We start from the raw sequence: 18682 nt of genomic DNA, 5'->3' as shown, positions 1-18682 counted from the left end.
AATTACATATTTTATTTTCTGGCGTTCAGCGAGTGGCGTGGTCACCTATTTATCTCGCCCCCCCCCCTTTTTTTGAAGCCGGTGCAGCCCTCGACGGCACGAGATAAGCTATAACGGCTCGGACGATGCGATCGTAAAATTACCCGGCGAAACCTTTGATTTTCTTAGCATATTTATAGTTTGCTTAGCCTATCACTCGACCTAAGAAAAATTCACCCGGCGGAGACGGCGCGGTAATAAATATGCCTTACTCCCCATTGTTGTGGCGCAGGCCTCGATGGCACAATCTTTAGCGCTATAAGTGGCACTATCGAAGAACTTATAAGGTGTAAGTTCACGGCTTTAAAGCATAATATTACATTTGACGCGGTCAATATTTATCACCACAATTAAGCCCTGTGCCCAACAAAAGTTTTTATCGCTACAAATGGCGCGTCAAAAATTGGAGAAAATCATGCGAACTAATTACGCTATAAACTTTGTAATTTAAATTTAATTATTGGAGAGATACAGACATATAAGTAAAGTGATTAGGCCTATAACCGCTAAGCTACTGCAGGAAACCCTTTAAAATATCTCATAGGAGATAATAGGTTCCCCCAAAATAGGTTAAGTGAAAAAATAAATTTATTTTGAGTTATTCAAACGCAAAAAAAAATGTCAGAAGATTTAGACGAACAATTTTTATTTTTTTTTATTTTGTTTATTTATTATTTATGTGATGGCGGCGGGAAGTTTTGGAGTATGTGAAGTATTGATTTTTGGTTATTGCGACCAGGAGCCGAGTGAGTGTAGGATTTTCATTTTTTCTTCTTTTTTTCTTTCTTTCCTCTTTTTCTCGTTTTTTCTCTTCTTTCTCTTTATTATGTTATTATAAGTGTTAATTTTAAGAGGGTAAATACTTCCGAACAAGCGTTAGCTTATGGAAGGTCATTTGTTTTTTGCGTTGTGTTGTTTTTGGAATAAACCCTTATCTTATCTTAACAATTAAAGGAGCAAAAGTTGTTCGCGAAAAATGTAGAAATAGCAAAGTCTATTCCACAGTACAATGGACAATCGGATGTTGACGAATTTAATATCCAATTGGCCCAGTTTGTAGAATTAACAAAAACAGAGCTAGAAATGTTAGTTGGCATGCTTCTATTAAGATTAAAAGGCCAGGCCTTAACCTTTCTAAAACAGATTGAACGTACTATAGGTGATGACGCCAACTTGCCAATAAATACGATGGACAAATTATTACCGGCATTTAAAGACAGATTTATCGAAACCAGTTCTACAATTAAATTAAAACAAGGAATGGTATGCTTTGCCCATTCACAAAATAAAAGAGAATATTTTGATAATATACGGATGTCAGTAGAGACAAAATACGGAGAATTTTTAAAAGAGATATATGAAAAAGTCCTACTACGTAACTTTTTGCGAGGGCTACCCCCGAAACTATATAGAATGATAATATCCAAAAATATTCAGCAATTGGATCTTGTAGTTCAGAAGGTAGAGTGATTGATCGAAATTTATACGATTGTGGCTAATCACACTAAAGCAAAAATAAATAGCCTAGGTAAATCAAACGCAAAAATGACCTTCAAGGGCGATCAGGCTTCTCCCCATTTCTTTCCTAGGGAAAACTCCCCAGTGCCAAAAAGAAATAAAACACAAGAACCCGCTAGGCAGAAAACAGTACGATTTCAGCCTGTCAAACAATCTAGTTATGAAAATAACCATACAATAAGAAGATGCTATATTTTTAATTAACATTGGCATACCGCGAGGGAGTGCTTGTATGCCCTCTACCAAACACCGAGAATTCCTGTTAGCAGCATGCAAATTTATGACTGCTGTTTGATCATAGGGATAAATTTTAACACTAAGGGTGCCCTAGGCTGTAGCCATGAAAGATTGCTGCAATCAATGCCTTACCACACGTACCACCCAAATTTGTATAACCCTCCCCCCAATAGACAAATTAGTCTCCGATTTTAAAACCCAAATAATCGCCAAACCCAATATAACGCGAGAATGGTATATAGAAATCACGAAAATTTGCCGACGGGAAATAAAAATTTTGCAAGCCAACGGCATTAGCAATCAGCGCCAGCAAGCAGCACTGACACAAGACATCCAAGTTACCATAATAATACATGGCGAAGGCAGACAGTTGTAAATCAATTAGATATGCCTACATAATCTCATATGTCTGAATATCCATTGCAGGCACCGACGCATGAAATAAATCCGCAGGGAAACGGTTCAGGCCCCTCAGCAATATAAATTGGACCCAAAGGGTGCCCAGAATATTTAATAGGTCCAAACTGATAGTAGTACCGTCTTGTAGTGAAAGTATTAACAAGTTACCTATATTTAATGATTTTTGTGTGGCAAATGTTTACTTTAAAACTTTGATTGACTCTGGTGCAACGATTAGTATCATAAACTCAAACGTATTTAATATGTTGCCTCTGCATATTAGGCTACAGAGGAGCCCTATTAATCCCAATCTAACTAGCGTGACAGGGCATAAATTGGATGCAAAAGGTTTAATTCATCTTAACGTAAAGAGGGATAACAGAATCTTTCCGACAAATTTTATAATATGCGATAACTTTCCGTACGAAGCCTTTATTGCCGCAAATTTTTTAAGGTTTAATAAAGTACTATTAGACGTGGCTAACGAAAAGCTTGTCTACCCGACTAAGGTAGGGGAAGAAATTTCTACCTTAAGAAATTGTAACAGAGGTTACGAAGACAACGTAACAGTAAATAAAATTTCTGGTGGTATAATGTCGCAATATTTTGAACCTCATGTCTCGCAAAAAGGACATGGCATAGTTAGAAATTTGTTCAATTGTTCTGAGAGACATCGCAGAGATAAAGTAAATTTAAATAATAAGTGGATTGAATCTGCGAAAATAAAAATAGGAGATATGCAACAGTATAGATCAAACGAAATTAAGAAAATAGCGGAATTATAGAAAATCCTAGTAAAACCAAATGTTACACCGCAAGATTCCGCAATGGTGCAGCAAAGCGCCAGTATGAATCTAATAGACAATGAAAATAAAGAGAAATATTACGGATTCCCGATAAGGAAAACAGAAGTCCCTCCGAAAACGATGCAAAGAATTCAAATATCACAGATGATGGAACCAGTGGGTAGCAAAACTGAAATATGGCTTGCGACCCCATCTGAAATTCCCGAAAATCTGCTATGCAAGGAACAGATTTTACTTTAGACAAAGGAGAAGGTTTAATTTGGATAGGTAATAACCGCTAAAATGAAAAAAAGGGACTAAAAAAAGGGACTTTTTTATTCCAGAGACCATTTTTTTGTGAGAATGATTTAAACAGATAAGAAAACTCTAAAATAAACTTAATTAGCGGCATTAAGACCTCAAATAAAAAATACAATCTATCTAAATCGGAATTCTTAAACAAATTTAATATGGATCATATTACAGACTTAGAGCTTAAGAAAAAATTATGCGAATTACTCTGGAATTTTTAAGATGTATTTTCCGCAAATGAAGATTATATCGGACTTATACCGTTTTATTAACAATAAATTTTAACGACCGGGAATCCTGTAGCAAAACAGCCATATCGTGTGCAGTATAAACACAAAGAGTGGCTAAAAAATACAATTCAGGAATTAGAAAAAAATGAAATTAAACGCCCCAGTATAAGTCTGTATAGTGCACCAGTGATGATAGTACCAAAAAGAATGGTGATCTTAAACTTGTAGTAGATTATAGAGCCCTCAACAAACAAGTAGTTAGCGATAAATCTCCTTTACCAAGAATAGATAAAATTCTTGACTCTATTTCAAGCAAAAACAAAATCTTTACTTCTTTGGACCTTACCCAAAGCTACCACCAAGTGAAAATAGCCGAAAAATATGTCCATAAAACTGCATTTTCAACAGCCGAATGTGGCTCATATGAATATTTAAGAGTACCTTTTGGACTTAAGACAAGTTCAAGCGCACTATGTAGACTCTTATTGCAACTATTAAGAGGATTAAAAAATATCATTCATTTTGTTGATGATGTCATATACGTGGGAGAAAACGCTGAAAAACACTTAAAGACAATTGCTAACGTGTTTGAAAAATTCATATAGGGTAATTTAGAACGCCAGTCTGAAAAAGTAAATTTATTTCAACACAAAATTAAGTTTTTAGGAGTAGCGGTAACAAAATGAGAGATATCCCCAGACCCCGAAAAAATAAAATGTGCTGAAAAGCTCAACCCACTAGAACTATGAAAGAATTAAGAGGAATTTTAGGTCTTACTGGTTACTTCAGAAAATTTGTGCGCAATTACGCCCAAATCGCAAAACCCCTCACGGAATTAACTAAAAGGAACTCCCAAAATGTTACCTGGTCCCAGGAAGCTCAAACTTCCCTAGACCGTATCAAAAAGGCACTCACATGTGAACCAATATTATCACTTCCTGATTTCGAAAACGGACACTTCGTGGTCACAACCGACGCTAGTTCAAAGGGCATTAGCGCTATTCTTTCACAAATAATCCCGGTAGAAAACCCTAATCCTCTAGAGGGAACGCCTAAACAAAAACAAATATAAAAAGTTATATGCTATTCGAGTAGAACCTTATCAAAAGGCGAAAGTAGTTATTCTGCCACAAACTTAGAATTATAATCTAGAATCCACCACTTGGACAAATTTAGACATTAGTTAATTGGTAGAAAAATTAAATACTACGATAAGATCATAAAAGCTTGCAGCACCTGCGCATATTTAAAAACCCCACGGGAATTCTAGCTAGATGGATTATGAAAATCCAAGACCTAGATTATGAAGTTGAACATTTAAAAGGTAAACAAAATGCAGCTTGCGAATTTGAGTAGATACCCAGAAAATATGCCGTCAGAAGGTGAGGAAACAGAAGTTAACGTTATCAATGCTAAGAGCAAACATGAATGTAATAAAAACAAAGTTAAAGACACAGTAAATGAAAAAAATATTAATTATTGTCTCCTGTCGTTAAAAAATATAAAAAGAAAGCAAAAAAAGGACAAAAGATGTGTAGCATTAATCAATTATTTGTTGAATGGCTATGCGTTGCCGGATAAATTAAACACTCTTAGAAAAGCTATAGACAATTTTTACTACGATGATGATAAAGTAATACTATGTAGAATCGTGACTGCTGAGACAAATAGAAACCAAACCTCAATAATACCTGTATTACCAAAAAACTTAATAATACCTGCTTTCGAATATATTCATTTAGGTATGGGTGGACATTTAGGAGTAATGAAAACTTTCCATAAACTAAAAAAATATTTTTACGGGCCCTAGGGAATAACAAAACTTAAGGAGTTTGTAAGTACATGCGAAGCGTGTAACTTCAGAAAAAAACCCCAAGCTTATCCTAATCCTCCAATGGGAAGGGTCCCGGTAGCAAAGTACCCCTTCGATATTGTCTCATTTGACTTATATCGTCTCATTTGACTATATATATTGTCTCATTTGAACCATCGGAGGCTTGCCTGTTTCCAACAGAGGTCATACTTGTATTCTTTCAGTTATAGACCATTTTTCCGGATTTACTTTTGCAAAAGTATGAAAAAATCAAAGCGCTTACGCCACAAGTAAGGCGTTAGTGAAATTAAGTTAAAAATTTTGCATTACAAATAAGGTTTTAAGTGAAAACGGAAGCAATTTTGTTTCAAAAGTAACAAAAGACTTAATGAGTTTTCTTAATATAGAGAAAATAGTGGCAACTCTGTATCACCCATAAGCTAATGGTAAAGTAGAAAATAAGCATGAAATTTTTTCGGACGTACTAAGCATTTATACAAGAGACAATAGGATTGATAGGGATAAAACCTTAACCTATTTAACCAACGTGATGAATATTGTTTAGTCAGAAAAAACTAAAAACAACCCACTTCATTCACTTTTTGGTCGTTATTTAAGTCCCGTATGATGAGATTATTGAATCTCGGCAGTATTATAATGACTCGGAGGATTAAAAACAAAAATTCATAAATAGGACGAGGAAAACTATCAAAATAGTTAGGCAAGAGTTGGAAAAATACAAAATGAACCAAGAGCTAAGAAACCAACCCAAAGTCAAGGGGAGTATAGATTTCAAAATAGTAGATTGCGTCTACCTAAAGAACGAGGCAAAAACGGAAGGCAAAAAGCTTTCCAACACATATTCTGGACCATACAGAATATTCAAAAAGTACGATAACGATTATACTTTTAAAATGGTGAACCCCGATAGTGGAAGAACATACAAAGCACATGTTAGCGCAATAAAAAGAGAAGAATTTCCAGAAAGATGGTTACCACGTCCCTCGTCCATAGCTTCGTCAGATGCCGAAAATGAGCCCCTTAAATCGAGATTTACAGAGCTAAAACCATTTAATTTCAAGCAAAACTATTTTGAAAATGAGAGCGACAATGAAAACTTTGAAGAAATTTTTAGCTATGAAAAATCTACTTGTTCCAAAGAAAATACCCCTAATACCAGCGAGAGTAAAAACGCCAAAAAATCCAAAAGGCACATCATAGGAGAGTGTGGGAGAATTAGATTTTACGATATCTACAAAAACCCAATTTTTCCCTAATAGAATTTTGACCCCTTGTCCCCCCACTAGATTGCCAGACCATAGGGTTTCCCCTGCAACACCAATAAAAAGGCTTTTGGCATTGCAGGAAGAATTGAACAGAGCTGTAGAAACCCCCGGTATTACTGTAAAGAAAACTCCTCCCAAAGATTCAACTAAAACAAATCTGCGAGAAGCTATGGATTTCATAAATTTCCCAATAAAAACAAGTCAAAGTACACCGTCTAAGAATAAAACTCCCAACGATGACCAGCAAGGACAATATCATGATATAACTATGTCCAAGGTGAAACCTAAACAATGGACTTCATGGAGGGAAACACTAGTGCAAAGAATGCCCCACCCCCTGAAGACATGGCATTTAAACAGTGGAGGAACCCCGCAAAAACTCTTGATTTTTCTCAAAGCTCTCAAGGATCTTTCAAATCTCCCGAGTTGAAAACTCAAAGCGAGGACTTAGAGAATAAACCTTCTACTTCCAGAGGAGTAGAAATTTACGAAGGAAGGGGAGGTGATACCTCAAGAATGTAAGGTCCAACTTCAAAAACTTATAATATATCGAAAACCAGATCCGAAGAGTCTGATGGCAAGTCAGACCATAGGGTAGGTAAGGAAATAGAAAAATAAAGACTGACTTTAGCGACCGCACACGCCAAAGAAACAAAACCAAAAGGGCAGGAATATTTGAAAAAAAAACAATACAAAAAGTTTGATCTTATTTCGCTAGAAAAAACGAAAAAAAAACCCGCAAGAAGTCGAGGAGAAAGTAACGACGCAATCGGGTAGGACGGTTAAAAGACCCGATTGATGGAATTACACTTAATCAGTATAGATTAAAAGATTTTAATGGATAGGCGACATAAAGGAATAATAATTTAAATACTTTTAATTTACAAGTAAAAATCATACAATTATAAAAACGCTATAGAAAAATTTTGTTCAACATATATCATGGCTTTGCATGAATCAAAACCGTATGATACCGTCTGTTCCACATATATCAATTCCCGAAAACAGATTCTAATTAAAAAGAACACTGCATATGATTAATTCGGATAATTTCCTTTGATACAAAAAGTCTACCCGTGCAATTCCAGTACGATGTATCCAGTCCAACTGAAAGAAGCCGTGATAGGAAGTACTAAGCGAGAAATATTCATACACCTTAGAAGAGATCTTTGGTTATTTTCTGTTCCAAGAGAAACTGTTGGAACTATGTCTTGTTACAATAATACAGAAAGAATAGACCCAAGTTACAAAACAGAATTACTGTTACAAGATGTGGGTACGATAACCATAAAACAAGGATGTCGACTTGTAACTAGAGAGCCAACTTTTCGAACCCCGTTAATTACTACGAGCACAAAGATAATAAGTCCCAAAATAATCAATTTCATGGCAATTAACCTGTCGTACACTATTCCCAATATAGAAAATGAGGAAATGATAAACCTCAATATGGTCCAAAATCGAAAAAAATAAAGAGACATTAAAGCTTACAAAAATAAGAGAAGTATTAGACTCCCAGATTCCCCTATTTACAAATGAAGACCAGAGATTAACGTACGTGGGTGATAGATACGGATTGTTCTCAACCAATTTCTGGTGGAACATACTACTGACCGTATGTTTCGTATTCGCGACTCTCCAGACCATAAGAGCCCTATTGATTTTTAATTATAAAAAACTCCTGCGACTAAGAAGGCGAAAATCAAGATGATAACACGGGAAAACGCCTGAAATGTAGAGGTTAAACCCCAAACCCCACGACAACGTCTAAGCCAAGAAAAATGGAAGACATTAGCAAACGAGTGGGTATAGAGGTCTCCACTCGTCCTTGCTATGTCTTGTTCCCTCATTGTAAGGTCGTTTACATAAAACAGTGCGGTTACGACGCTCCAACTTGCGTTTCTCACACACTACGGATGGGTGTAGGAGCTGCAAGTATGAAATATTGTTTAGAATTATACATCAAACTGGACACTGATGAGTAAATTATGATAAAAAGATTGTTTTTATCCTAAGGGAAACTTAGACATGAATTAAGCGATTAAATGAGCCTTGTATCTGTGTTTACTCACTCAAAACAAATTTGAAGACATCTCTGTTTTAGATTTCCCAATAGGAATTATATGCATACGAAACCAACATGAAAATAATGTCGTTTTATTATAACCAACGTTATGTAGTAATATCAGTGTATCTTTTTATATTATCTTGTAGGGTAATCTTCACCCTAAAATGCACCCAATCGTATCGTTTATTATGTATTGTGACTCTTTGATTTTAAAGAACGTGTGATTCTGCCTCTTTATTTTTATTACAGGAAGTGGATTGACGTATTGGATATCGATTATTACAATAAGTTGTCCAGTGCGGATACAACCTAGTAGCATCTATTTCCATCATACCTCAACCAACAAAGAGTACTCCCCATAGACTCCAGCCAATTTTCATCCCAGCTATGTCTACGAAAATTACAGTTACCTGTTGATCATTGTTCCCTCGACCATGAACCATATTACCTACCAGGTAACATTGTATTTGAATCTCGGGATCCATTGCGTTATCGAACTATATAATTATATAAATCCTGAGAACCCCATTGACCAGTACAAGATATAGGTACCTACATATCACCCATGATAATCCTTATGGACACATGAACCATTTGACCGTATAGTTATGATATTTGATGATCTCAAAAATTAATTATATGACGCAGATTCACGCGTTGAATCCCTTTCGACCATCTCTCGGAATCCATCCTATCCCCTCTGTGTGAAAATTTCATATCTCTGTTATCCCATAATATTACGAGATAATTTCTGAAAAATGGACCTGGAAACCAACCATTGAATTACAGAAACCAAAACTAACCCCAGTTACTAACCCCTCAGTGACAATATACCTCTCTCACAAGTTAAAGACAATATGTTGAAGGAGTCACTATAGTTTGATGTCGACCTGTTCAAAATCCAAATTTCATTTTCCCTGTGATTAACCAAGGAATCACCGCTAAAGTTAATAAACGCAATCCATCAACTAACAATTTTATAAGAGAACCGTGATCCCTAAGTGTACGAATGAACAATTTTATACGAGGAATACATTCTCTATGTGCCTTAAAATATCCCAAAAATGATAAGCTGAGAAGAAAATGAACGCACTCCTAGTGTTCGACCCCTTAATAATAAGGTACCCTGTGAACTATCAAAAGGCAAGTGACAATGAACTCTGATAGCATATTCCCACACCTGTAGTTGGAAGCATCATTTCCCAATTGACAATTAGACACAGCTAGTCGCATGAACACAATCATGCTCGAACTGTTCCATGAAGAAACTATATTGTAAGTGCTTTAAAAATTTTGCCAAGAAGAAAGGAGTGAAGGACCATAATTTACAACAGAAGGATTGAGTACGCTAAAGAGACTCGAATGGTGATGAAATAGATGTGAATTTACATATGTTACTTCTTAATAACTTTGATAACTCAACAATCCCAATATCCTATCATTAACGTTGCGTAGCAAACATCCCCAGTGAAAGTGTTTTAATGTTACCAGTGAACATGGTAAACCCAATATTTTGTATTTTAAATCATTCTTATATGTAGTGTTAGATGTTCAGATAGAATTATCTGTAGCGTTGTCATGCTATTTATTTAATGTAGTGTAAATAGAATACAGTGTGCCCTACAGAGAGCAAAATCGAAAAAAAAACTTGTAAAAGGTTAATCCTCAAAAAAATCTCATGTAAAGGTGGAATAACCCCAACCATGTTGTAAATATATAATTAATAAATGTTAGATGTAAAAAGAAAAAAAAATCTTTAGTATAGTAGCTAGGTTAGAACCATGAATAATCTAAGTCCGGTAGATGAATTTTAGATAGGGATGTAGAATAAAATAAGAAAAGTAATAGAGAAAATTTTTAGCACTCCTGATTAAGCCAAAATAAAAATATGAAATAATACAATATCAATCAAAATTATGTAGAATAAATGGTTAACAAATTGCAAACATTTCAAAAGTCTAAGGACAAGCAAACACTACTGAGGGAACGTCAGTAAATAATGGAAAGGTAAATATTTACTACGTGTAAAATGCGTTAAATTTAAAATACAAAAAAATAAAGTTCCTTCCTTCTAATGATAATTCTGACTTCCTCTGATTAAGTTTAAATCTAGTTTCAAAAAAAAGTCCTTAATCAGCAAAGAGAAAAATTGCATCTTAGCCTCAGACAAAGAACGGCGCTATCCAGCTTTGAATTTCACCAAAAAGAACGGTAATAAAAAAACTACAAAATACAATATTTTTGCAGGAAATCAAGTGATAAGAGTGTGTGAATTTATAAATCATCAAAAATATTTAAGACGGAATACTGGACGGAGGGTTTGGCCCGCCTCAGGACTTAGGCCAATCGTGGGGTAGCTCCCACGGCACATGATAGGATATATAGTGAAGAAAAGTGTTTTTTCGTGCTCTCATTATTATCGACAGAATTATATTGGCATTCAGGCATTGCGATTCAAATTATTATAAAGTCATTGTAGAGACTTGGTTATTATTTGCCGCCAATTGCAGTGAGCCCTGTTGTACACCCAAAATGTAAGTTGCAATAAATCTATTACTCTTCTATTTGTGTTTATTTTGTTTTATATGTCTGTATCTAGTCACACGACAGGTAATTAGTTCGTATGTCTCCAAGGTACGTTCCCAGAGGGATCTGATCTCCAGATAGCTCGAGGAAAAGAGGTTACATTTATATAATTACATATTTTATTTTCTCGCGTTCAGCGAGTGGCGTGGTCACCCATTTATCTACCCTCCCCCCTTTTTGCAGCCGGTGCAGCCCTCGACGGCACGATATAAGCTATAACGGCTCGGACGATGCGATCGTAAAATTACCCGGCGAAACCTTTGATTTTCTTAGCATTTTATAGTTTGCTTAGCCTATCACTCGACCTAAGAAAAATTCACCCGGCGGAAACGGCGCGGTAATAAATCTGCCTTACTCCCCATTGCTGTGGCGCAGGCCTCGATGGCACAATCTTTAGCGCTATAAGTGGCACTATCGAAGAACTTATAAGGTGTAAGTTCACGGCTTTGAAGCATAATATTACATTTGACGCGGTCAATATTTATCACCACAGTTAAGCCCACCATAAATATTTTTATCGCTACAAGAACAGACACTTGCGGTTAAAAGATAAGCAACAGTACGAATCAGAAAGAGTCAAAATGAAAGTGAAGAACAAAGAATTGTACATTTAGAAGACATGCGACGGCGTAAATTAAAATGAGTCCAAAATGAAAGTGAAGAACAAAGAAATATTAGGTTAAAAGTACAACGTCGTCACAATCTTTGATGTCAACAAGATGTGGCATAAAACCCAGCACAGGTCTATGAAGATCCCATAACTACGCAAGTTTTAATTACAAGTCATTGGGACCCTTCAAAATTGTATGTATTCACTGTGGAGCCAGCCCTCCATTTTTACGAGGAGAGAGCAGCAAACAAGAGCTATTCATTCGGAGATTACTTCTTGCATGGTCGAATTGCCTTAACCCCTCCATAATTTCCAAATGAATTCGTTTGGCTTTTAGGAGGTCACTTACTCTCTAAACAGTTCCACAACATATCCGAAACTTAAACTCATTTTCGATTTAGCTTCATTCAACGTAAGCGATAATCAAATCATCAATAGTCGTAATTTTTTAGCTTTAAGGAAGGTGAAATATTTTTTCACAAAAACAATATGGCGGCATATCAATCACAAACCACTGAAGGTGATTTTAACCAAAGTATCCGTGTCGTTATGATCCCAAATTAGACGAAATGAACAAAGAAGAATTTCCACATGACCTTGTTGTTTATAGAAGAGACTATAATAATTACAGACTTACTCGTAATAACTGTCATGTCGCCATATACTAATCCTTTCATGCTCAAAAAATTTCAGTTTCACATCAGTGTCGAATGTGTTGGGAGTCTATAGGTCCGGTAAAGTATTAACATAAATACATATACAAAGGAAATGATTGCGCTTCAATAAAGATTATCCCAATGTGTGGATTAGTGAATGAAAACTTATTTCATTTTGTATCCGAGTGTGAAGAGCTGTCTGAGTTGCAGAATGAATGTTTCAGACGAGTGTTTGGGAGCCAATGCTGGTTAATAGAGCGGATGGCTGAGAGGAACGCATGTGCTATTAAACAGTTGTGTAAGTTTCTTCGTTTAGGGACTAAATATAGGGAATCCTGTTTGAGGGGATAGCCTGATACTATTTTTATGATTTGAATTATATTATATTGTTTTTGTTGATTAAAAGTCAAACCTTGGTGTGTTTCTTTTTTGTCGTTTTGTTGTTCTTTTCTTTTTTCCTTTTTTGATTTTTACTATCTAAAGTTGTATTTTGTTCCTGAGTGTTTGTTTATAGATTGTATTATCTGTTGCTATGGCCCACAGGCTTTTTGCAATAAATCTTATCTTAACTTATCTATCAAAATCAACGGTGTTTGGTTTACAATGAAGGAGACACCTATGTGAAAAGTATGCTGCATCACACCAACTGAAGCATGCTGGTGATTATTTAGTGACGATATCCAAAGTGACGAGTCATATCGTTCACCGTTCAAATATTCATTTACCAGAACAATATTGAATGCAAGATATCAGCCAAACCCAAGAGCATTTGGTAGATATTGGACAACAATGCTCAATGCTGGGAATGTATTTTCAACACAACAAGACGTTGAACAAATGCAAATAACCAGGAATTTCTGTATGATTGGGAAGTGTCCGAAAAATCGAATGCAAAAACAAGTAAATGGGAACTATGAATCCGTCGATTGCGTCTCATTTGGTCAAGTTAACAATGCAAATTTTGTAGCTCATCTGGGTGCTTCTATTTGCGAACACTTCTCTATCATGTGAAGAATGCAACAAGTTTTGACGATGTCCTTCCTGTGAATACACTCGTTATGCGCATACAAACAAGCATGCCAAGCTCATGGCCTTAAATTCGACGATAAACAGTGGTTAGATGTCCTAGAAGAATCTTCCGTGCAACTGAAGGAAAACTCCTTAATAAAATTGAGCCTTATGTAACCCCAAACTCAACCTGAGACGGTGAGGGAAAAAGAGGATCCATTGAAATAACCCTTCCAAGCAAATAAGAATCAAACAAAACGCTAGCATTCCCTCTTATACTGTAATGAGATGATCTAAAAAGATGAATTTGGTCGGTAAGGGAATCAAAAGCCTTTCGGACACCCAAAAATACAGCGGCAGGAATCACACCTGAATCAAAAGGCAAATGTAGAAATTTAACAGAGTAGCACAGGAATACTCAGTTGAGTACTTTGCTGGGAAGACAAACTGAAAATCATTAAAAATATCAGTTATTTCTAATAGGCAAAGTGGACAGGAAAGCAAATCTTTTTCAAAAATGTGGCCAAATACAGAAAATAAAGACGTCAGCCGATAATTAGCTGAATCACTCCGAGGTCCATTTGGGTTGCAGCGGTAGATAGCAACCTAGTAAGAAACAATCACGTCCACTACTAAGAAATACAAAAGCCCATAACTCCTACAAATAGACGTTTTCGTTTTCTGAAAAGACGTTTTTTTTAAACCAAACAAAATTTTGTTAAACCAAACAAAAAAATTGATTGCATCTTTTCTTGTCCAATTCCGGCAAATTGATTTCAGCGCATTAGAGTTTTTAACTGAAAGGTTACATAGTATCGAAAACCACTTCCTATTTAGTGCCACATCTAAATTTCGTTCTTTTACTAGCTACATAAGCACTGAAAGATAATACTTTTCATAATTGAATTGACGGAGAAATTTAATGTATTTGTACTGGCTTCAATTGAAATAAGTAGCTTACAAACAGCAGCTTAACCTCGCTGAGAAGCCCAATGTAACACTGCATCATGGTTACAAGAATCGAAAGCATTTGTCAAAATTTTCATTAAAATAGCTAAGTATTTTTAAGATTAAAATATATCACAATACTAAAATGTTAGGCAAAGCAAGGCTGTATACAAATTTGGAGCAGTTCCCTTTTTCACCAGGGCTAGCGGGCTATCAGAACATCATAGAGAGATGTTTAATGGCTCATTTTAAAGGAAATTGCTACATCTAGTCGCTTTTATGGGTAAGAAAAAACTATTTGTAAAATAATATAAAATTTTTGCCAAAAACAAACTATTTTCGTATACAAGATCGAGGTTGCAAATATGGCCAACTCTTGTTTTAATTATCGTTTCAGGGTTTCTTTGTATAAAAGAATCAACCGAGCTCGCTTCAGTGAACTTGGATAAATCCTATTCTCGAAGAGTTACAAGCCTTGTCAACGGATAAATAACTGAATAAAGAATCAATTTCACTGCCTTGGTGGGTGTACAATCAGAACCAGAAGACGCTTGTCTTTTTACCCATTGAAAGTCTACTTATTTCAACCTCCGAAAACTGCTCCAGGGTCATCGATTGAAGCCAAATTGGACTAAGATACGATTTGAAATCAGGCTTAGCAAGAGGGGTGCTTACTGAAGAAGCAGTTGTTTTTCCCATTTTTTCAGAATAAGAGGTAAATGCCTCTTAAACATCAAGTTCACCCTGAACAACCGAGCCATCACCATAAAACTTGGAGGGGTAGAAGAAGGCAGAGACAAAGGTTTGAGTAAAAATGAATCACTTGCCAAGTTTTCCGAATATTCTTTCTGCGATCCGAAAATTCCTGAAAATAATAATGGCGATTAGCCTTCCGAATCAACGAATTATAAATATTACTATAATTTTTGAAACGTTGAAGGCGAGTAGCAGCTGCACTTGACAATGAATTTGCTAACTTGCAAGATTTTCTATGGTTATTTTTCCTTGTCCAGCTTAGAATAAGGGCCGGGGTCGTCTATGGATTCAAAGGAATAACTCTTTTAGATCCACGGGTGAATGTACCCAATACACTGACAATAAAAGTTTTGACTGACTCATAAAAGGAGCCAAACTGTTAGCAAAAATTCACTACTCTGTCAATAACCCAACACGGCTAACACTAAACCTGTATCTAGTACCTACATCCAGATTTGAACGTATCAATAGATAACTAGTAGTTTCATAATCATATGGAGATGATACACATAAGAAAATCAAAGAAAAAACGGAGGCAATAACTTGTGATGATACTTACTCTTAAATAAAGCATAACAAAATTTACAAACTCCTGCAAAAGGTAGTACATGAAGTTTCTTGGTAAGGATGCCTTACTGAAACACTCCGGCTGTCATCAGTCAAAACTTTTACCGTCATATTCTGAATAACCAGACGAGGAGCAAGGTGACTTGCAAAAACCTTTTTGACCAAGAAAAACAACAATATAACAGATATGCATGTAGCATAGAGAAGTACAATATTCTTAGTATATTACGGGGAAAAGGTATGCTAGTATATTACACGGAAGAACAGACTAAGGGACTTACAGTTTGACAGAAAGCTTCTAGCTGCAAGGCTTGTAGTTTCCTTGTCATGTCTTCATGTCTGTTGCTTAACCATCCAGCAAAATTTTGTGACTTCAAAAATCTTTCATATAATCCAGTCCAATCTCCTTTAACACCTTAAAGACAAAGTTGCAAAATAGTATTTATCATTTATATAATATTTACCCATTATTTTTATATAATGCAATAAAATATATTTATAAGGTTTCTACCCATTTATCCAAATGAAGAGGAGGCGTGGCCCAAGCAATCAGAGGGAAAGAAGAGGATGATTTGAAAAATTCAGAGGTGAAAAATTAGTTTTTTGAAGCACTACTTGCAACTGGCAGTAAATACTCTGTTATTGTTTTAATATGGTCTACCCTTTCCGACCAAAGAGAATGGTGACCCACATGCATGCGCATGATGTACGTAAATGGCTGCGCATTTTTGCATTTCCTCGCGTTGTGAACTACCCTGACACAAGATGAAGCTCCCACCACAATACTGCGCAATTAACCCATGGGAGTGTGGCACCGAAACTGCAAGTCTTTAATACCAGCTAGAAAGAAAATTTTCATAGGAAACCGACTTTGATGCAGGATTGCAATAATTCTCAGGTTTCAAATACTTCTCATTCAGAGCTTTACTGATTTTTTTGTACCCAGCTTTATTACCAATAGGAATAGTCTCAAAACACTGCAAGATCTGAAAATGAGATTCTATAAAGCTTCTTGTGATCTGCAATAAGAATAATGGACAGAGTAATGGCATAGATGCAAATCAATTTTAAAAAAAATGAAGACCATAGCACTCGTGTTCAACATCGATTTTCGTAAGCCTAATTCAGAATTTGACTACAATTGTAATTGTGCTGACGAAGAAAGAGAGGAAATCAAAGTGATGTTCGGGCTTGCAAATTCCTATGATACTGATGTTGCGGACGTTCAGTTTGAAAAGAAATATTGATTTTATTACACTCCTTCGAACTGAAAGGAATGAAGCTAACTAGCTGCACACCCACGGGGGTGGAGGGGTGGGTGTATTGGTGTGAGGCTAAAGGAGCTGTACCCCCCCCCTCAAGAGAAAAAATACATTATGTTTCTAAATTGTATTTAATCTGCTCGGTTTTATCATTCATTCCTTAGTCCCTACTCAAAACTTGCATTCAAAGAGCTAAAATAAACTTAAAGTAATGCCTTAAAATACCGTTTTTTTTAAGGAATTTTTAAAGATTTCCGTTGGTCGGCCCAGGAACCCCCCGTCAGCCCCCCCCCCCACATAATTATTTTCTGAGTGCACCACTGAAGCTAACCCTCATCCTAAAAATATTCCGCAGTCTAGGTTCAATCAGGTTTAATTAAAAAAAAAGAAAAAAATAAAAAAACTTGAAATAATCTGCACTGCTCTGTGATAAAACGCACATTGAGAGCCATAAACACACAAGATTCTTGACCAGCATGCAGTTTGGCACTAAATTTTCTATTCGACATAACCCCACGGCACATGTTTCCTCAATAACACTCAAAATATTGATCTGAATTTTCATTTTCGTAAGTTCTTGATCTTTTACTTTTTTTTTGGTTGATGCTTTCCATATCAAATTCCTCAGGGTAGGGCAACACAAAATATTTAAACATAACCTCGCCTTCGCTATAGGAAAACTTGAAAACACAATTTTCTGGCATCGAAACAGCAATGATGCGAACCCACAGTCTTAAAAAATACTAGGAAGGTTGAATGAACGTTGTTGGCCTCCAATATGAGGAAGGGTCTCCAAAAATGAGGGTTGTGGGGTTGGGCGGAAGAAATACTTTTCTTTTCGCAATCTAGTAGAAAGGGAAAGTTGATTATTACTAAATTTAGCAAACTAGAAAAGAGTGGCCAGACTTTATAATCAATATCATTAGTTTTTCATATCAAGCAACGGCTTCAGCTGCCACGTCCACGTTTAGTATTGCAAAATATGATTGGAAACGGGGTTATAGGTAATACAAAGATCCTCAAACGTCCCTGTCAAGAACATCAACTTGACATGGATACTATAAAGATGGCAATGGCTATGTTATTTCGTCTCAAACCATAACCCCTCAAATCTTAAACTTTGTCTCAAACCTTCTAAATTGGATCAAACGCATGAAGACACATGCTCCTATCTTAACATGAATCGGTAACGAATAAAAGACAGGCAATTTAGCAAAAGTATATAATCCCTCATCACTAAAGATGAGCATACTCTGTGATTTTTTTTTCACAAGTGATTCTGTGTGGCAAAAACAGAAATGAGTTTTTATTATCCTTATGCGCATATCCCTAACCAATAACAGATGCTTAGCAGAAATACCTTGACCTTTGACAAACATTTTAAAGCGTAAATCTATTTTTTCGGATAAGTTACTCTCAGTTCTAGAGGAAAAATCTCCAAACTAATAAACTTTGATGCCAACTAGCACCTGGACGGTAAGGACATACGGTCTATTATTTCCAAGGCAAATTTTCTGTACTTTTAAAGACCTGCCTAACAAATTTTGAGTAAATTTGGGCACTTTTGAATAGAACCTTGGCCCAAGGTAGTCGTTTAGTAAG

At 35.8% G+C, this 18682-nt stretch overlaps 1 protein-coding gene across 3 annotated transcripts in view; it reads right to left on the bottom strand.

Moving 5' to 3' along the window:
* LOC148954013 (protein DENND6A) overlaps positions 1–18682 on the bottom strand; it is a 127637-nt gene that overhangs the window by 51643 nt on the left and 57312 nt on the right. For 2 of the 3 annotated variants that reach the window (XM_089086882.1, XM_089086881.1), the window contains exon 10: positions 16100–16233. In XM_089086882.1, the coding sequence (XP_088943008.1) occupies positions 16100–16233 (134 nt within the window). Of the gene's footprint in view, positions 1–15322; positions 15361–16099; positions 16234–18682 lie in introns of all 3 variants that reach the window. The other variant, XM_089086880.1, reaches the window with a different exon arrangement.

This window comes from Artemia sp. Qi Xiang Cuo, chromosome 3 (assembly GCF_049724085.1).
Source record: "Artemia sp. Qi Xiang Cuo chromosome 3, ASM4972408v1, whole genome shotgun sequence".
In the NCBI taxonomy this organism is placed as follows: domain Eukaryota; kingdom Metazoa; phylum Arthropoda; class Branchiopoda; order Anostraca; family Artemiidae; genus Artemia; species Artemia sp. Qi Xiang Cuo.
The sequence above is the reverse complement of the archived record's forward strand: the minus strand, read 5'-3'. Positions and strand labels throughout refer to the sequence as shown.